Here is a 21,802-nt window from a genome sequence, read left to right on the forward strand (position 1 = left end):
AAATACACAGGACACATGAAGCCAAGTGCACGAGGTCACATGACGTTGTTGTGCTCAACGTTATGTGTCCTGTATTTTTTTGTTCTGTACTGGGTCTGTGTTTGCTTAGCATACATCTGAAGATAAAGGACCTCATCATGGTAGGGTTCTTTAGTGGTGGACAAAAGTAGATGGTTGAGATGACTGCCTCAGGTGTGGCTTAATGGCTACCATGAAACTACATTTCAAGGCAGATTTATTTAGAAGTCATCTACAAACGTGCAGTCACACAATGAACGTCAAGACCTTAAACCATTTATTATGTGCACAAAAGCAAAGCCACCCCATTTTGTACCACGGAGCCTCAAGAGCTGGTGGGTGGTGGTGGAGGTGGTGGTGGACCCGAGGGCATCGGTGGTGGGGGTGGTGGCATCGGTCCGCTGTGGCTGGTCTGTGGTGGTGGCGGCGGAGGTGGTGCACCGGGAGGACCTGGGGGCCATGGCGGCCGTGCACCAGGAGGAGGGGGCATGCCTGCGTAGTAGTGACCAAACATTGGTGTAGTAGGCAAACAACACCTTTTAACCTGGTTACGGTGTATCCACACAGCGGACATTTACATGAAAATATGTTCCACGGACGACAATTCCAACCCCTGTCTGGATGCAAGGCATATCCAGATGACAGACGGGGCAAGCTGATGCCTGTGCCTGAAAAATGGACATGGCTGTGGCACCTAAAGTGGTTGCCATCTGCCTCAAATTTATCAACTTGCTGTTGTGCACATTGTGGCCTGCAAGTTCAAAACTGACGCTCGTGGATTTGTGTCCCAAAGGTTCTACAGTGAAGTATTCAACGAACTGGCACCCTTTACGAGGGCCATACTCAAATTCTCGGTGCTGTAAGCTTGGCGAGAGTGGCTGCATTGGCTGAACGTAGCCTTGAAAATGTTGTGGCATCGCACGCAGCAGGCGACAAGTACAGTGACAGGTGCTGCCATTATATAAGAGGACCTATACACCAAATTTGTTTGTTCTGTTTACAAGTTGTGCAAGTTCGCGTTGAGAGGGATGTCCCACTTCTGCCTTCTGCAATTTTCTTGCGGTGCACTCTAAAATTGGCTGCACCATCTTGTCCATAATACTAATGATAATTATTAAATCAATCGAGCCCGCGAGGCAGTGCTGCAACAAGATCTTGTTGTCCTGTCGTGAGAGACCTGAGCTCGGGTTGCCAAAAAGCCTGCAGGACAATTCAATAAAGTTATAACCAACCAACCAATCTTTTTAATGCCGCACGCGATGAACAGCATGTGTGCAATCAGCATGACATAGCAGTCTTGATAACATGAAAGTGAGCACTGAATTTTCAAGCAAGAAAATGCAAGCAAGCCAGATAATGATTAACCCTTTGCGGTCCGTTGTTGGGCACTGCACGGCAAGCTCTTACAGCGAAAGCTGTTATCAGATCACAACGGCAGAGGGGGTAGTTGTCCGCTGCCGGTGTCTGTAATCACGCGGAATAAGAAAAAATGAAACCAGAAAAAAATTTCTAGGAGCGTCAGCCACTCTTACTGACTATCATCATCAACCAAGCATGAGCACCTCTAACAGCGGGTAAGGCTACATGCCCCTGCATGATAATTGATGGTAGCGCAGGCCGAAGACACGGACAAAAGAAGGCACATGAGACACCACAGCGTTGTGGTGTCTCATGTGCCTTCTTTTTTCCGTGTCTTTGGCCTGCGCTACCATCAATTATCATGCAACCATACCAACAAGCCCAAATCGCCACCCTCATTGACTACATGCCCTTGACCTCGCTTTTCAAGATCAAGCGATGGCGTCAACCTGGGCGACAGATACCACTGGTCGTGCGTGTTATTCATTGCTTCCACCCACCACCTACTTAGCCATTGGTGAATTAAGGGCTCGTTTTTGTTTGTTAGACGCAATATTAATGAGAACTAACAGACAATAACGCCAAGGAAAGTATAGGGGATGTTATTTGTAGTAATTAGAATATAAATGTGAAAAAAGTAAAGTGGACGAAAAGATAACTTGCCGCCGACAGGGACCGAACCTGCGACCTTCGAATAACGCGTCCGATGCTCTACCACTGAGCTATGGCGGCGGTCATCCTCCCGTCCACTTTATGGGGTATATATGTGCATTTAAACCTTGGAGTGTTAGTCAGCGCCGACCGCAGCCATGGCGGCGAATGTGGAACACTCTTTTTCTGCCTGTTGGCGCCACGTAGCACGTTATCTTTTTTACGTGCGGGCAGCTGACCAATAATCCCTCGCATACTGCCTGAAGGCATCAAGTCTGCCAGAACGAGACCCTCGCTATGAATGAAGGAAAGATGACTTTCCTTGGCATTATTGTCTGTTAGTTCTCATTAATATTGTGTCTAACAAACGAAAACGAGCCATTAAAAGTCATCTTCTTTCCTTCATTCACTGCGAGGGTCTCGTTCTGGCAGACTTGATGCTTTCAGGCAGTATGCGAGGGATTATTGGTCAGCTGCCCGCTCGTAAAAAAGATAACGTGCTACGTGGTGCCAACAGGCAGAAAAAGAGTGTTCCACATTTGCCGCCATGGCTGCGATCGGCGCTGACTAACACTCCCAGGTGTAAATCCACATATATACCCCATAATGTGGACGGCAGGATGACTGTCGCCGTAGCTCCGTGGTAGAGCATCAGACGCGTTATTCGAAGGTCGCAGGCTCGGTCCCTGCCGGCGGCAAGTTATCTTTCCGTCCACTTTACTTTCTTCACATTTATATTCTAATTACTACAAATAACACCCCCTATACTTTCCTTGGCATTATTGTCTGTTAGTTCTCATTAATATTTAGCCATTGGTAAGCAGCCATTCTGTGCTTTCGGCCATGGCTCTAGTGACAGTGTTTGGAGCCTTTATATATATATTATAGTGAAAACTGTTATGAGATCACGAGAGCCGATTGTGGTGCTGTAGTTGTCCGCCACTGCCGCCAGTCTCAGTAACCACTCTCTCTCTCGAAAAAAAAAAAAAAAAAAAAGAAGTTAGAAAAAAAAAATCTAGAAACGGATGGGATGGCCTGCTGCGTGGCAGTCAAGTATTTTACCACACAGCCACGCTGGTGCTTGAAACTCCTTCACAAAAATGCCCTATACAGGTGTCATGTCGGTCAAGCAATTGTGTTAACATATGTAATACTGTAGCGGTGTAGAAGAGTAAAATAACAACCAGGCGTCACACGATGTGAACTGCGCAACGAGTGACCGGGTCGTTGATTACGTCTAACCCATTACAAAAGGCTCAGCCATAATTCTTCATCGTCATCGGCCACAGTACAAACGAAGTGCACATAATGCCTCACAGATGTGTAGCGGGTACTACGCTTCTCTGCAGAATGACGAAAAATGGCATAGTGGGTGCTTCCCTACTTTATGACGGTTACGATGATTGATGGTGTGGTGAGTACCTTGCATGTGTGCTTGTATTAGTTGCCCCATTCGAGTCTACAACGGGCTCTAGAAAGGCCGCTCTTCCAGCTTTTGCACTTCACAGTGCCAGTATCTAAGCACAATCCAAAGAAATGGGATGCACAAGGAACTTGGTGTCAGCCTACACATGAAGGCAACTAAATTAGTACAATAAGGCTAGCTTTACTTTTGAGAAATATGCAACCATGCAGATAGGCATGTTCTAGTTTTTTTTTGTCTCATTAGTTTGCACTATGGCATCAAAACATGTCGCACATGATCATACAGTTGAGTTTCCTGCAGAAAAGTCTAAATTTTATTATATATCCACCTACTGCGATATATGAAAGCATTCAGCAATGCTCACAAAATGACAACGCTGCCTTCGTATATTGCTGCACATATTTACGCACGGATATCTAAAAACTAACGTAAATATCTAAAATTATGCTTGCGAACTTGTCGGCGTTATCACATGACTGCAATGTACCAATACTTCTATTATGCATAATTAGTGCATAATTAGTACATCTATGTTTACAATATATCCATGCCAGCTACAGTAGAATCTCGATGATACGATCACGGCTAATATGAATTTCGGGATGATACGAATTTTTCTGTGGTCCCGGCCAAGGCCCATTAATTTACAACGTGCTTGAGTACGGTTGTTACGAACTGATTTTTGACCCGCGTCGTTTGATACGAATAAACGCCGCCCCACCCAACGCAACGTTGGCCCCACCGACGGCCGCGGAAGATAGCAGCGTGCACTTACGGCGCTGGAATGCGTGCGGCGCCGCCGGTTTGGCACGTTGCCAGCGCCGCCGGCGAGCAGCGCGCGACAGCCTCCAAGATCTGCGTGTATCGGAGGCCGGAGTGTGCCTTTTGCTTTCTCTTGAAGATTACAGATGGCGCTGGCCACGTTTTTTTTTTTTTTTTCTTGGTGCGGAGGCAGGCCGGCAGGCGGAGACGCCGGAGAGGGAGAGGCACGGCCCGCGGGAGCTTCTTTCTTCTATGCGTGCCGTCGGACAGAGTGGTTGTGGTTGCTGTGCTCGAGCCCGCGTTCTTGCTTTGTTGTGATAGTGCCTTTTTTGCCGAGTGGCAGCAAGCTATGTCTCGCAAGCGGAAAGCCCTCTCCTTTAAGGAGAAACTGGACATTCTTCGAAAGGTCGATGAGGATCCCAAAAGAAAACGCACGGAGTTGGCTAAGGAGCTAGGCCTCGCAACGTCGACATTAAGCACAATTGTTGGACAGCGGGACTCAATAATGAAGAATGTGCTTTCATTTAACGTCAACGCGAGGCAAGCGAAGACAGCCCAACACGTGAAGCTTGAAGAAGCTCTTCTGACCTGGTTTAAGGAGGTTACTGCAGCTGGTGTGAACATCGATGGCAAAGTGTTGCGTGAGAAAGCCGACGAGATCGCACTTGCTCTGCGCATCGACGGATTTCAGGCCTCAGGTGGGTGGCTGCACCGTTTCAAGACGAGACACGGTCTCGTTTACAAAAGCGTCTGTGGGGAAGCGAAGAAGGCTGACGAGACCGTTGTTAGCGACTGGCTCGCGAAGCTGCAGTCACTCATCTCTGGGTATGAGCCTCGTGATGTTTTTAACGCAGACGAGGCTGGCCTGTTTTTTAACCTTCAGCCTGAGAAGAGCCTTTGCTTAAAAGGCGAAGCGTGCCAAGGAGGCAAGAAAAGCAAAGAGCGAATAACGGTGCTTTTGTGCTGTAACGCCGACGGGTCGGAGAAACTTAAGCTGACGGTAATTGGCAAATCCCAAAAGCCTCGGTGTTTCAAGCGCGAGAGCCATTTGCCGTGCGTCTATCGCGCAAACAAAAAGGCGTGGATGACGGCGGCCCTGTTCGAAGAATTTCTGTCGCTCCTTGACAGAAGGATGGCCTGCAAGAATCGGAAGATTGTTTTGATTCTTGACCAGTGCGCCGCCCACCCGAGGCAAGTAACGCTCCAAAACGTCAAACTGATCTTTTTGCCCGCGAACACGACGACGCACCTGCAACCGCTTGACGCTGGAATAATAAAAAACCTCAAGCATCATTTCAAGGGCCTTCTTGTGCGCCGCCTACTTGCCAATATTGACAGAAAACACGAAGGCGACCTGCGAATAAGCCTCCTGGACGCCATCCATTTTATCGCTATGGCTTGGGATCGAGTAACGCCGACTACCATAGCAAACTGCTTTGCAAAATGCGGCTTCTTCAGGAGTTCCGAAGAGGTGCCCTCAGAGCAGGAAGAGCCAATTGAGGGTTGGGAACTGCTTGATGCTGGGTGTACAGCTGAAGACTTCTGCACGGCGGATGACAACCTCGCCACTTGTGGTGCGCGCACGGTGGAGGATATTGTTGAGGAGGCCACATGCGAGGTTGCCGATTCCAGCGATGATGGCGACAACATAGACGAGGGCGATGGTGAAGGACCACCACCGGCGGCTGAAACGCTGCACGCGCTCGACGTCCTGAGGCGTGCTATGGCCGCTGATGAAATCAGCGACGACACGTGCACGCGTTTTTACGGATTTCAAAGAAGTCTGCTGAGTGACTTCGCGAAAAAAAAGAAGCAGAAAGACATTAGAGATTTTTTCTGCAAGAAATAAATGTTTTTTTTATGTGTTCCTAAAAATGAGTTTGCCTCTGACTGTTAATATAGCTAGTTTTACATGTGTTTCGGTGATACGAATTTCGGCTAATACGAATATTTTTCGTGACCCCGCGGGATTCGTATCATCGAGATTCTACTGTAGTGCCATCTGCAACTTAAAGTTCTTCATCTTTAATTCCTCACTTCATGACTTATGCATAATTACCACACTGAAAATTAAGCCCAGCATTATGGCTGAAAAATCAACTTGAAATCAGGCAATCACATGCTTAAGGGGGGACATGGCAATGGGAATGGTAAATTTGGTCAAATTGTTCAATTTTTCAATTTATTTTTTTCTGCAATCCTGAGACCACGTTTTAAGTCATGGTGAAATATTAGACCAAAATAAGCAGTAGAAGTTGAAAAAAAAAAAGCATTTTACTAGTGTGCTGTCATCGAAAACTATGAGAAAATTGGGCTTTAGAAAATGCAAATCTAAAGTTTTCCCTTGGCACAGTGCCACCATATTGGTGTCGTCATAAAGAGGACAAATAGAGCTCAAAATAGGCGCAAAGCTGCATTTCTCCAATGAAAAATAAAACCAGCTTCCTTCTGAGTTCCATTTTCTTAGCTTTTAGCTCCATTTTCTTTGAGCTCCATTTTCTCAGCTTTCATTTTTTGAACAATTGCTGTCAGTCATCCCTGTGCCATTTCACAACAAATAAAGATATAACCATTCCGTTTTCTGCGCTTAGATCCTGAGACATTGGCGAGTGCCGTAAAGCTGTCCATATTTGTCCGCACGTCATACAGATTTTTATAATTGGCTTTTTGTAAAAGTTGTTAGTAAGACAATATGTATAAGAAATTTAATAAAGGTTTGTGTGTGCTCATTTGAACATTAAAAAATGAACCAATAGCATTACGGCACAGAATGGGCCCTTGTGAATATCCTTATGCAAAAATCTTGATGAACTTATGTCTAATTCATTAATTCATTTTGGGATGACAATGAGAGTCTATCAAGTGTTGTAACTCAATAACTACAACAGATAGCTCAAAACCGATTTCAGTTATGATATGAGCACAACATATCACATCTTCATGCCAAATTTCATCACTTTATCTCCATAAATAACAAAGATAGTTTTCATTGCCACGTCCCCCCTTAAAATTAAAAATTTCCTATAAATAGTGGCTGGTGGCTTGGCACGTTGGATCCTAGGACTTTATATGCCATGAGGTTGAATAAAATTTGACCACGCACGTATAGAGGCAGCAAAGCAGTCAGGACTCATGTTCATAGTTAAAGAAAGCGGGAAAACAATACCACAACACACATAGAAACGGAACGACACAGTACTAGCAACTGAAATTTAACGTGTTTGGCTTTTTTTAGGCACGTTTTTACTCTTTCTGCAACTGCGTGATTCTTTAATTTTGTGGTTTTTCATACTGTGTGTGCATATCTTTCTGTGGTTTGCATTAAACTTCAGTTGCTAGTAGTGCGTCGTCCTGTGCCTTTCGTTCTCATTTCTCTGTGTTGTGGGTTTTTTTCCCCCACACTTTCTTTAACAGGTGCAGTGATAGCGAGCTGCTTTCTTTACTGAAGGCAATGCGTTTGGGTTGTCTCCTATCAAAAGCTTACAGTTCACATACCAGGCCACATGCACTACTGAACATTTAATCGAAGACGCTTATCATGATAGCGTTGTCAGTGATTAAATGGTACTGGTGCTTTTGCTGCCTGCCACCATCATGCCTCTGTGCATTTCTGGTGCTTATTCGTAAAGGCGTCGCCATGCTACACCATGACAGTAGCCCCTTCAGATTTTCGGTATTCTTCACCCATAACATATAGGCATTGCGGCAAAGCTGTCTTTCGTAATACGCTATGGATGGAACGAATATACTCGCAAAAGCTCTGGTTCAAGCCTGTGAGAAGGTCGACATGGCAGCGGTGGCAGCTTCAATTAATGCCGTTTTAGACCTGTAATGTGAGCAGAAACTCTGGAAAATTGGACAAAAATTTCAGGGGTCCTTATACATCGACTCTATGGGGCTTGTGGGAGTGCTGTGATAGCGTCCAAATTTTCAAGACTGCAGCAATGATGTGTGTTTTCTCTCACCGCTCCCAGGTGGCACGTTGGTTTGTTATCCTCCATTTATTTATCCGTGGGCATCTCCGAGTTCCTGAACGGAGTTTCGCAACTGGTGCGATTGAAGAACTCTGCTACACAAGGGTGGATGACAGCCTTGCCCATTTTTTTATATGCATTACGTGTGAGGGAAAGATATGCAGTAGTGCAGTGCAACAGTGACTCACCGAATCCTGGTGGAGGTGGTGGTGGTGGCCTTTGACCAAACTGCGGTGGTGGAGGTGGTGGCCGCATGCCAGGCGGAGGAGGAAATGGTGGAGGCATCCCAGGAGGACCTGCACAGCCACAGGTCAGAACCCACGATGCCGTCTCAAGTCAGCAAAGAAACGGCACTTTTGAATGTGACTACTACCACACAAGGTTTTCCTCATTTTTGTTATTTAGCAGCGCAATATATCAGAATATGAGGTGATTGTAACCCAAACCAAGGTTTCAATGTGTTAAAATGATATTGCTGTGTTCAATGTTACCAAAACAACTAAAGGCCACAAAGTACTTCAAACTTAGTGAACACACGCTTGTTCGTGCAGACATTATTTTTCTGATTTTCACACGTCACGTCCCATTCAGTGAAACTTAGACTCAGTAAAGGAGTGACAAACGATACTATTGCATCTTTTCTGCAAGCTGCTACAAAATTTAAAATAACATGGATGATTTAATCTAATGGCATAAGAATTTCAAGTTGAAAGCACACAGACGAGTGAATGCACAAACAGGGATGCAAAAGCCGAAATAGGATTTGGAGCAATTTTTGGAGCAGCAAGATGTGGCTTTTGGAGCACAAAAATCCACATTTGGAGCAGGTTATGAAAAAAAAACTGAATTTTTTTAGCCTGAAATCTCAAAGTAGCAACTTTGAACTTTGATTCTAAGGCCGCGATCGCGATCGCTGGTGCGCGCGCTATCTCGGCAGCTATCAGCGGGCGACTCGTATATCCTGCTACGTGCTGCGCTGTCAATGCGAACACACTGTGGAGAAAGAGCATCTTTCCCTGGAGTGGCCGTATTCTCTTACACCAACGTTTTGTAGAGTTACGCGAGATCGGATACAAAAGAGTTTGCTGCCAGCCTCACTTCATATAACATTGCAATTTGTTGCTATCGCATTCATTGCCTCGTCCTTGCGATGAAGCTGACTTTTTTTTTTTCGCGAGGGGTTAGGGTTAGGGTCTGCGCGTCTGTATTGGATGACGATGCCCACACTGCAGATGACCAACGCGGCCTCCATTTCTTGCTCAAATTTGTGCAACTGAGAAAATTTTAAGCTGGTCGGGCATTTTGGTGCAGCGTGGTGCAATTTCAACCAATTTCACGGTTTTGGCTCAGCTTGGTGCAAAAATAAGGAATTGTATCAAATTGGCGCAATTGGTGCAGCTGTTGCATCCCTGCACAAAAAATAATGTAATAACATCAGGAGGAGGAGGAATAAACTATTGAGAGCAGCAATTTGTTTGGCTGGGCCTAACAAATTGCTGGTCTCAATAAAAGTTTACATCAAAAAACATTACTGAACCAAGAACACAACAAGCCATGGGTTCCAAACCGTTGGCAGTAAATAAGGAAATAACAACCCTGACAATGTAGCAGCTCAAAGTATGTGCCCTTGTTAAACTATTTCTTTGCTCTACCAAATGTGCCATGGTGACTTCACCGTAGCCCTATGCACACTTTCTTGGGCATTTTAAAAATTGGTATTCCAAACTTAACACTAGGCATTTTAGCCATTGGCAAAACACTGCGGTAGTAAAATACAGTAGAACTCTGCTATCACATTTCCGAGTGTTTCATTTTCCCGACTGCCACATTGTTTCCAGCTGCTCATGGTACACAGCTCTCACAGGATCCAGTGCACTGGGAACCCAGCTATTGGAATTGAGGGACCATTCCTGTATGGTAATGTCCAAGGGTAAGACGGCTGAAATTGAATTGGGAGCAGTTTTTGGAGCAGAAGAACCTTGATTTGGAGCAGTTAGCAGCATTTAACACTTCGTCCTAAGAGCTTGAAAAAACAAATTTTTAGCAACTTGGGGGGACAAGTTCATATTTTAATTGGCACCAAACACTAAAACAGCATTTGGAGAAAGCTTTCTTTTTTAACTTTTTACATACCCCACAACCGATCTAGCCCATGTAACAAACATGAAATAATTGAAAGAAGGTTCTGGAAACTAGGTTCACTTCGAACATACGAGGAAAAAAAAAAAGAAAAAAAGAGAAAGCATCAGACTTATCAAAAATAGAAAAAGAAATTGTGATTACACAAAAACTGTAGTTACATAGCAGGAGGCTTCTGCTTAAGATCAGTGATATGATTTAGCATATCGTTGCTTTGACTTTTTGTACGTCTGCTCACTTAGCTTTTCAGACTTCCCAAGAGCTTCCTGCAGGTCAGTGTTACTCTTTGTCAGGAGAACATCAAAATAAGTGCCTTTAGCTATCTACTCGGCTGGCATAGCATCAAGTGTACTGCACTCTTTTAACAGATGACAACAAAAGCAAGCTTCATCACTGTTTGCTGCTACCTCATGCGGGACCACCTTAAATAGTGCGGTGCGGGTGCCAAGAAACATCGCCGCATGACTATCTCATCAAACACGTGCGTACTGTACTGCAAGAGTAGCGCCGTTGTATGCGTGCTGAATGGTTTTATGGGGGGACGACACAAACGTGCTTTTCATTAGTCCGCTGCCGCCTTCTCGTGCAAAACTGCTAGAGCAGGGGTTCTCAAACGCTCTAGCCTTGGGGAACCCAACGGCTTTTCCAGAGTGCCGTGGAACCCCTAACTTATTCTTGAGCATGAAGACAGTCGAAAATGAGGGGGGGGGGGAGGTGATTAAAGGAACACAGCAGTAGATTAAAGGCAATAAAGCCATAAAAATGGCATGAAGCGTTCCGGCGTCCCTGTCATTCGCTTACGACTACGGTGGAACGGACTTCGGCACTTAGTTTTCAGCTGGCCTCAAGCGAAGCTCTGGTGTGCGCGCACTCGCGACAGCAAGCTGCACCGTCCCTTATTGATCCGTTTTGCGCGCGCCAGAAAGACATACGCGAGTTCTTTCGACTGGCAACAGATGTTTTGTGCGTATATCATTGTTTGAAAATGGATTTTGCTAGTTTATTACGATATGAAATTTTGGGGGACATGAATATTTTTGCTCCCCCGTGAGATTCATATGACCGAGATTCTACTGTAGTAACGAGTACCAGTATGATCGCTGACGTCTAAAAACTTCACTGGCAATCATGCAGAGCTGTCTATGATGTAAGAATGGCAGACTGGGCGTGTTGGTTCAGCATATTTGAAGTGTAAGGCGCGACAACGACAACGACAAAAGGGAGAGCACACATACCGTGTGTACTCTCCCTGTTGTCCATTGTCGTCGTCGCGCCCTACACATCAAATATGTCTATGATGTGCTGCAGCCCTAAGAAACAATCAATGTTACATCACAAGTTGGTATGCTGCCCCGAGTTATATTTATGAGAATGTCTGATAATTAGAACACAATCCTGGGGGTCCTTCACGTTTGGATTACATTACTTGATGAGCCTATTGTACTTTGATTTTTTCATACTTCTGAATCCACAACCAATGCATGTTTGTACGGTTTTCCGAGTTCACCGTATCAAGGGTAAACTGCACCAGCTCGAGGCTCACCCATCTGCGAAGGTGGAGGAGGCGGCATCCGGTCTGGTGGTGGGGGTGCTCCTGGTGGAGGTGGCATCATGCCGAATGGCGGCTGGTGCATGGGTGGTGGGGGCGGAGGCATGCCCACTGCAAGGGAAGAAAAAGGCACGTTGAAGTACATATATCAACACTAAACCAAGCAGAACTGCTTCTTATAGCGGCAGTGCAACCAGTTTAGGACTCGAAGTAATTTTTGTAGCAGCAGAAGAGCTCTTTTGGGCAGATTTGTGTTGGAAGAGGTTTAGAGTAGACCAAATGAGGCTTGCGATCACTTTGTGTAGCACAACATTAAGACTCCGACTTTCTAGTGCATGTTTTTGTTATGTGCGCAAACAGGAAATGCTTCTCTAATGTAAACAAGGAGACGAGGCAAAAAATCAAAGAGGAGCCACTAATCGGGCTCTTCACACAACAGGGTGTCGTTTGCGGGCTTTGCTGCAATCTAAAAGATGTTTATTGTATTGAACCATTAGTGACAAGGGCAAAAATGGCACATACAGCTTCTGCGAGAGACATGTGTCAAATGTAATTTCAAACAGAAAAACAGACCTAAGAAAGCCAGCAGCCTACCCATTAAAAAAGAAAAAGGAATTGTTTCAAATGAGAAGCTTGAGTATGCAGTTACCTGTGTGTGCAGTAGATTCTGTTCTCTGCCAATCTTATTATGGTGAATGCCCCATCATACTGGATACTTTGATTATTAACCATTACGTGTGCAAATAATCGTGCATTACATGTGGAAGTAAGCGTACGCGCTGTTAATGAATTATGACTGCAACATGTGTCGCAACCCCACAATACATTTTCTCTATTGATGCACATTTGATGTACATTTGTATTGATGTACATTTGAGATAGACAGGGAGGGTGACGGCTACGACAAAAGATGCATCTAGGGCTTAAGTCAGCGGAAGATCCACACACCAGGAAGGGGGGCCTGGGGGTATCGTCCCTTTTGTCTTATGGAGTCATTGTTATCACAAAACTTCCATTATAATATGCTGCCACAGTACGACTCTTGGGGAATAAGGTGTCTCTCGAACAGTCAAGCTGATGAAGGAGATGCACTGGAAAGGGGGTAGAAAGGTTTCAGCTTTTCTTTTTATCTGGTCTATAAATCTCACCTGGGGTGAAATAACGTGATAGTAATTTAGGATTTTCTTAGCTTGCATACATGCATTTACAAAAGCGATCCGAATGCTTTTCTTTAAAGAAGAAGACCCAGGAGGTTAACACTGACAGAACAGATGTGAAATAAAAGGAAATTATCAAGCCAGAGGATTAGGTGGTCTCATGAGGTCAGGAAATTTGTTGCAGTAGGTATCCAGAGGTGGAAGCAGGCTTCAGTCTTTTGGAGCAGCTCAGGGAGCAGGAATAATGCTGTTTTGGAGCAGCTTTGGAATGGTAAAAAGGGAGTTATGGAGTAGCTTTGAGGCATCAAAAGGTGTGCTTTGGAGCAATGCAAGTTAGTTTTGGAGCAGATTTCTAGGGTCAAACATCACTGTTAATCGAAATTTTTTATTTCTGGTAAACACAACAATTCCGATGATTTTTACTGATGAACAGACCAGACTAACCACAAATTAAATCATTAAAACATCACAGCTGACAGAACAATAACTTGGAGAAAACAAGAAACAAGCGGTGCTTTGGATCGCTACACTTGACTAGACCTCAGACGAATGAAAAACAAGACGTGTTTGGTTCATATTTGATGCAAAACAAACGAGCGCGACGAAATGGAGGACATAAAATGCGAGGCACACAGGACAGGCGCTCAACTTCCAACTGAGATTTATTGAAAAATTATGAAAATTTATAACGGCAACTGGCAAGGGCGATACCATTCGTGATGAATCCACCCGATAACAAAAATGTCAAGACCTCACCATAAACACCACATCATGGCCACGCACCTGCCTAGCACCCAAAGCGATGTCAATCTTCCAAGAATATCGCACCACCTGACTCTTGGAATAAGCACGCTCAGAATGACAGAAGCCCAAATTCACTACAGTCGAAACATTGATGACCCAAAAAGAAGCAAGCGCCACCAAGGCCAAACAAACTATCAACAGTGATGCTACCGAGGACTTCTGATTTGGAGCAATTTTTGGAGCAGAAAAATTTTCATTTTGGAGCACTTTGGAGCAGCGAAAATTTCCATCGTAAAGCAGTTTGGAGCAGGCAATTTGCGCATTGGGAGCTCTCTGGAGCAGCTAATTTCGCATCCTGGAGTACACTGGAGAATGAAGTCGCATTTATATTCAAGCACCTGAATAATTATTACGGGGTTCTTATAAAGAGCTAGAAATATTTAGATTCATTGCAAATCTGACGGAGAAAATCATCTCGGGCGCGCTCCATATTTCAATCGATAATGCAACAAATGAGGGTGTCATGCGGTTGAGTGTTTCGAAAGAACCTCTTCAGCGATTATTTTCGACGCTAGCAAATAACGATAAAATTGTACTTTATCAAATAACACTCTAAATAGATCCATGTGGTTATCAGCAGACGTGGTAGACAAATGCTGCAACGTACAACAGTGCCTCAATGACAAAGAGTCAGACGGTCCCTTACGCATTCCCCCAAGATGACTCCAAGGCAAAAGCCAGCTCCTTTTTCCTCTCGATCGATTGTATTGCTGGACGAAGCATGACATCACTTAGCTAGCCTCAATATGTCAACCTCCTCAGACACTCCCTTACCTCTTTCTGAGGCCTCTCTGTGCTGAAGCAAGAGCATTCTCGCAGTGCTTCCAGACTATCGTTTGCGCAAGTGCCGGATTGCCTGGAAGATGGAGATCTGCCTCAAGTCGAGCTTCCGTGAAAGTGCGTTCAACGGGGGACTACATGAATTGACAAACTTCGTTTTCCTTTACAGCAAAGCTGTATATGGCTAGGTCGTTCCGTCTGTACGCCGAAAATCTCCTAGTGGAGCAGTGTAAAAAAAAAAGCTTTCCGAAAGCTTTCTGCACCTCACGTGGTTTTGCACCGCCTCCATGATCAGCCCACGGATCACGGAGGCAGTGCAGAGCGACGATGTCATGTGATGGTATCCTCAAGTGGCGTCACGGTGTATGAAGTCATGATGACGTCACAAGTTTTGGCTATCTATGGCGTGATGACGTCATCATACGATGAAGATTTTTGCGTCACTCGTGTTGACGCCGCCAACCCTGATGGTCAATTTTCATGTTTGTTAAGGCATCTATGGATTTCACATTAATCTTGCACATTGAACATTAACAGACTTGCCGTTAACAACCTGGCCTTACATACCAAAATGGCCTCCACCATGTGCCATGCGCTAAACAGCTTCACTGGTCATCCACCTCTGGGAGTGGAATGGCTCCTCAATTTTATTCCTTTTTACAGCGAAAGCAATTATCTGGACACCCTCGCCGGGTTTTTACTGTCGCCGCTGCCGTCAATTTCCGTATAAAGTCCAATTTGATGACACCACCCCGCGCATCGTGTGTTCTACACGCGAGTAAAAGCTCGCGAGTGTTGGCTACGAACTTTGGCACAGGAGTGGAATCACTGCACCAAAGGAAACAGCCTGCTGACGTAGAAAACAAACAAACCCACCAGCCAAGAAAATTGGGCTAGAAAATCTGTAAAGGTACTGAACGGAACACAAATGACATAGTACTAACCAAGAAGCCACGCAAGTAAAAAACAATAATCGAAAGACAGCACAAAAATTGGGGGACCCTTAAGCTTTACCTTTAAGAGTTGAACGCGATAGCGAAATCCGGCCCCTAGTGCACACTTCAACCACTAAGTGCATACTTATTAATGTGTGTTGTTACACACACGCACGCGCGATGTATCTATAGTAATGGTACAGGTTTTCGATCTAAAGCACTTCCTGGTGCAAGAGTTGAGACATTTTCTCACAATGCCTCACAGATGGCAGCACATTATCTAGCGTTTGCTGTTTGCTTGATCAACGCCTCCTCTACAAAAGAGGCGTTGGCTTGATATGTTTTCCGCTAGATGGACATAGTTGTCCATTTTTAGAGCTGTTTGAAAGTTCGTGTGTGTTTTTAGCGGTGATGGCTGCACTATCCCGGCTTTTTTCGAAGCATAGCGTTGCGCAAAACATGTAGTTTTATGGCCTCGCCAATGCGCCTACAAATCGCCGAATGGGCTCATTTTCGTCGTGACACCTGCCGAACAAAATGCGTTAAGGAGACTCCTTTCACTACCTGGCATTTCTGTAGTGTTTTTTTCCGAAGCAGCTGCAAGACTGCAAGTAACATCGTGGTTTTGTGGTAGGACATCTGCTTGCCATGCAAACAGCCCGGGTTCAATCCTCAATGGGACCAAAGATTTTTATTGATTATTTTATTTGCATCTTTCTTGATTTTACTCATGGACGATTTTTCGCTCACAAGCGTCGGTAGCGACCCCGACACTGTCGCCGACGCCGGAATTTCTGCGACATGAGCTCTCTAACACTATCGAATTAAAAGACCAAAGCTTGACCGTGTGTCACGTATCTCGGAAGCGCTCGCAATTCAGATGGGATAGAGAGAGACGGAAGACGGCGGTGGCACGGCAACCAGACTTCATCACACAACACAGCAAAAAATTAATCACTCAAAATTCACACCAAAAAGAAACCTACCCACAAAAATCTGCTAGAGCGAAACCAGAACTAACTACAATACAACTTAGGTTCGCCTCTTCAGCCCTTAGCCAGTCTTGCCACTATGGCTGCTCTGCGGCTACTCTCATGTGGTTGCGCTCTCATTGAATGTCTTATGGCCCTCGTATGTCTGAACATCGTATGTCCTATGTGCGAGTAAAAGCCTGCAAGCACGGGGGACAAACATGGCTGAAGCAGAGATGAAATGAGCCGGCCATCTCCGTTACACGAAGAGTGGATGCAATAACATTGCCCCGCGTGTCTTTTGCCCATGCTTTCACCACGCGAAGGAGCATGAAGAGAGCCGAGGGAATGAAGGGGAGAAGGGGAGGAGGTGGCCGCAGCGCTCGAGCAGCAATGCAATTTTCGATCATAAGGGCACGGTCACAAGCGCTGACGCGCATGCTCTCTCGGCAGACATCAACAAACGACCCGCTTACTTCGCGATAAGACGACAGGTAGCACGAAAACCGCTTTGCTCCCTGCAGCGGCCGTACTCCCTTACACCGGCGTTTTGTAGAGTTACGCGAGATCGGATTCAAAAGAGTTAGCTGCTAGCCCTACTTTGTATAACATCACATTTTGTTGCTATCACATCCATTGCTTCGCCCTTATGGCAAAACTGACTTTTTTGCACCGTTATCAATGTCACGGAGAGCGTGCGAGGTGATGATAATAGGAGCTCGCTTGTGTGCGCTATGTCGCGGATGACAGCGGCACATGAAGGCACCAAAGACCGCTTGAGAGCGGTGTCGGCGCAATAATACGCTTTGGAGCAGGATGGCGCAGCAGAAGTGGATTCGTGGAGGGTGGTGCAAGTGGCACAGCACTTCCAGCCCTGGCTATCACACTGGCAGTGGACTTTGGCTGCACCGAATTTTCACACTGCTGATAATGATGCAATACGTGGATAGTTGCACAGACATGACGACACCTGCTGCAGGGCACGGTTTAGTTCATTGGCAGCTGCCTCACTCCAACTGACAGCAATGGTCCCTACGGCACAGACCAACGAACCGGAATGGAAAGAGTGCACTCACTGGAAGGTGGCGGTGGTGGAGGCAGTCCACCGGGTGGGAAAGGTGGCATTGGTCGGAATGGTGGCGGCATCGGAGGCATGCCACCAGGCATGGGTGGTGGTGGCGGAAGGGTGGGCAATGGTGGCATTGGCAAACCTCCTGTAATGGCAACACGCACAGTCACACACCTGATAGTATCAAGAAAATGTTGCTGCATTTACTCGCATAATGATCACACCCCCCTTAAATTCTGTCTTTGGAATGTGCTTATATTTCTTCTACAAAATGACTGGATAGAACCTGGCCCAAATGGGCACTTCAGGGCACTGCAGTGGTGCATAGGATGCAAGCCCCATGCAAAAAGCTCCATCTTTTTTTAAAGCAGGCCAAGCTTGCATAAAAAAAAAAACACAGACAGCAAAAAGACCGACATACAAAGCGCTACTTCCAACTAAAATTATTCCGCAGGAAAACCCCGCATATATACATTCTTCTGTATAATATATAGTACACTCTTTGTGTGTATGTGTGTATATTGCCACGCCCGCTTCTTGTTTTATTTTGATGTACAGTCGAACCCGTTTATAACGAACTCGAAAGCGTCGCGAAAAGTGGTCGTTATATCAGTAGTTCGTTGTATATGGACTCGCCTTTAAAAACGTGCGCTTAGCGGCCAAGCCGTTTTTTTTTTCTTTGTGCACTTTTATTAAAGTGCTAACAACCCCTTCGGTGACAAGCTAAGCCTTTTCACGTCGTGAAGCGACGCCCGCTGCGTGCTCACGAGTGAATTAACCGCCTTTGCAATTAGCTGACACCGTTTCACCGAAGCGCGGTACCGCGACGTGGAGCTGATCATACCTGGCTAGTTGCGTGCAGCGCGTCGCCTACTCGGGTCGCGGAGTCACTGCCGGGCCGCTTGCTGTATGCCGTATGCGCGCATTTGTACGTTCTTCGTGCTTGCTTCACTCCGGACCGTGCACGGGTGCGGCGACTAGACTCTTCGTTCAACGCGGCGAAGACAAGCATTTTGCAAGCAACGCGCACTCGACGTCTCCGCGATGCTCTCGCGGCCCTGCACGACGATGCGCGGCGCACTTGAGTTGTCACCTAGTCAAACACGCAGTATATTCTCGCTGTCAGTGCATCGACGTTTCTCGGTGCCCGCGCCGCTCAACAACAGCGAGCTACTTTCGTTTCTACAAAGCAGTGATGCTACCGAGGACTTCTGATTTGGAGCAATTTTTGGAGCAGCAAAATTTCCGTTTTGGAGCACTTTGGAGCAGCAAAATTTTCATCTTGGAGCACTTTGGAGCAGATAATTTTGCATGTAGGAGCACACTGGAGCAGCGAATTTTACATCCTGGCCTGAGTGCACTACAGAAGCATATTGCAATAACATTCAAGCACCGGAATATTACTATGGGGCTCTTATGAAGGCTAGAAATATTTCGATTCATTGCAAATCTCATGGAAAAAATCATCTCAGGAGTACTCCATGTTTCACTCGCTAATGAAAAATAAAGGCTCATGCAGTTGAGTGTTCTGGATTAACCTCTTCGGCGATTATTTTCGACACTAGCAAATAAACAGAATACCAGATAAATAAAATTGCACTTTATGAAATAACTCTAAATGCATCTATGTGGTTATCAGCACACATTGTAGACAAACACCGTGATGTACAGCAGTGCCTCAATGCCAAAGAGCCAAACTATCCCTAATGCATTCCCCTAAGAAAACTCCAAGGCGAAAGCCTGATTATTTTTCTTCTCGATCGACGGGTTGATCCTCCCCCTCCTCCTCTGCATGCTCTCTGCACCTCACCTGGTTTTGCGCTAGCTCCATGATCGGCGCACCGATTACGGAAGCATTGTAAAGCGACGATGTCATGTGATGGCGTCATCACGTGACATCACGATATATGACGCCATGATGACGTCACAAGTTTTGACGATCTACGACGTGATGATGACGGCATCACATGATGATTATTTTTTGCATCACTCGATTCACGCCGCCGACGGTCAATTTTCGTGTTTGATAAAGCATCTGAGGCTTTCGCATTTATATTGCGTATTGAACGTTAACAACCTGGCCTTACATACCAAACTGTCCTCCACCATGTCACCTCCTTGCCATGCGCGAAACAGCTTCGCTTATCATCCACTTCACAGAGTGAAATGGCTCCTCAACTTTTTTAAAATGTTTATTGTGATAATGATATGGACACTCGCCGCGGATTTTTGCCGTCGCTATTGCCGTAATTTTCTGTATAAAGACCAAATTAATAACAATCACCACGCGCATTCTAGCCGCGGGTAAAAGCTCGCGAGCGCTGGCGACGAACGCGGCTGAAGCGGAGATTAAACTAGCCGGCCGTCTGTCTCCGTCGCACGGACAGCGCATGAGATAACATCTTCCCGTGTGCGGGCCTGCCGTCGATTGCTCATCAGAGAGGAAACGCCCCGCCCGTCTTTCGTAACGAGCATGAAAGGACGCCAGGGGAGCGGAGGGGGGAGGGGACCGCATCGTTCGAAGGGCGCAGTCGCTTGCGCGCGCGCTATCTCGAGGCATGAGGAGACGGCTCGTAAACTTGCTGTGCTCTCAACGCTTACTTCGTGTTTAGAGAACTCAGAGCAAGAAAATGCTTCGGTTCCTGGAGCGGCCATATTCTCTTAAACCAGTGTTTTGTTGAGTTACGCGAGATCGGATCCAAAATAGTTAGCTGCTAGCCTTACTTCGTTTAACAATACAATTTGTTGGTATCGCATTCATTGCTTCGCCCTTAAGCGAAACTGAGTTTTTTTAACCGTCAGCTATTCACCCTCGAAAGCGAGGGGCGGACGTGTAACATGGGGTAGCCGCTTCAGTGTGGGCCGTCAGCGACGGGCCCGCTACTGACAGCTGCGTATTTGCGGCTGCTCCGACCAGGAGATATGCTTTTATTAATGAGACGACATTTTTAAAAAGCAAGCATAAAATTCGAATTGGAACCCTAGCACGTGAGCTCGAAAGGGCAGGGCCTTTTAGCTGGTATTTACCGCAGAGTGATTACAAACTCGGACGTGCTGGTATAAGCAATTACGAAAAAGCTCTTCTGGATGAAGATCCATGGATGAAGTATATCTGAGGAAAAGTGTGAACGCGTTTCCACCGTTCGCGTGCTCTTCCATAAACGCGAAGCAAGGAAAATTCGATATTGTCCCATATATCTACTGCTAGCAATCCCAGATTTCATTCCGCGATGTCCGGAAACAGAATTGACAGACATTTTAGCAGCACACATGTAGTTATAACTGAACATTGCTTTCCTTACGTGCCGTACGACGCTTGAAACGAGCTATCAGCAGCGTTTCTAGAACAGACGACGTCCGCCGATGAATCGCCGTCGCACTTTCTCGCTACCGATAGGCCTAGACGTCACGAGCTTGTGCGGAGAGCGCGTTTTGCTGTCGAGCCGACTTGCAGAACAGAAGCTGCGTCGGCACCGTGCATGGCATCGTGGCTTACTCAGGACGCACGCTACTTATTCAGCGGAATAATTCTTGGTCCATGGTTGCGACTTTGGCAGCCCCAAGATCAAACTGCACATGTTCTGACGCGCCGGCCGTGCAATTGCCGGTGATAGACGCCCCCAAACCCGAGACTTTGGCGCAGTTTGGCGCAATTTTCGTCGATATTATCAGGATGGCGCAGTAAATACAATTTGGCGCACTTTGGCGCAGTTGGCGCAGGAGTGGAATCACTGACAAAGCGACGCGCACTTTAAAGCGGTCTCGCGCGACGCGGCGGCGGCGAACTTGCGAACGGCAGGCAGCATGGCGCGCTCGTACCGCCGTCAATCCGCAGTGTACGGCGTACGCCACACGCGCAGCCGAGCAGATATCTACAGATGACTGTGATAAGGTTGTCGGCTATAAGGCATAATGGCACGTTCATCGACGGCCGCCACCTCGCCTTCGCTCGTTTCTGATGCTTATCCGCGAAGGCATCGCCGCAATCGCGCGGAACTCGTAATCACCGATCGACCGGTCTCTGCCGTTACCGAAAAGACGGACAACTTTTCGCGGCACATTGTGGCGTCGACGAGTTTAGGGACACAGTGAACCTTTATGCGATGGAAAGTTATCGCGGTTATTACTTCTTGCATTTATGCCTTCTTGCATTCCAAGGCATTGTTTGGTTCATCGCAGGCGGTCGTAGCTGCAGAGAACGGCGTCAG

At 46.3% G+C, this 21,802-nt stretch overlaps 1 protein-coding gene across 2 annotated transcripts in view; it reads right to left on the reverse strand.

The window, feature by feature from the left end:
* Positions 1–289: 289 nt before the first annotated feature.
* The window catches only part of LOC119390928 (splicing factor 3B subunit 4), a 65,734-nt gene continuing 44,221 nt past the window's right edge, over positions 290–21,802 (reverse strand). For both annotated transcript variants that reach the window (XM_049414982.1, XM_037658644.2), the window contains 4 exons: positions 17,602–17,739; positions 11,873–11,989; positions 8,379–8,486; positions 290–510 (listed from right to left, as the gene is read on the reverse strand). In XM_049414982.1, coding sequence (XP_049270939.1) covers positions 344–510; positions 8,379–8,486; positions 11,873–11,989; positions 17,602–17,739 — 530 coding nt within the window. In that variant the 3' untranslated portion in view covers positions 290–343. The remainder of the gene's footprint in view (positions 511–8,378; positions 8,487–11,872; positions 11,990–17,601; positions 17,740–21,802) is intronic.

Source organism: Rhipicephalus sanguineus, chromosome 4 (assembly GCF_013339695.2).
Source record: "Rhipicephalus sanguineus isolate Rsan-2018 chromosome 4, BIME_Rsan_1.4, whole genome shotgun sequence".
Lineage (NCBI taxonomy): Eukaryota > Metazoa > Arthropoda > Arachnida > Ixodida > Ixodidae > Rhipicephalus > Rhipicephalus sanguineus.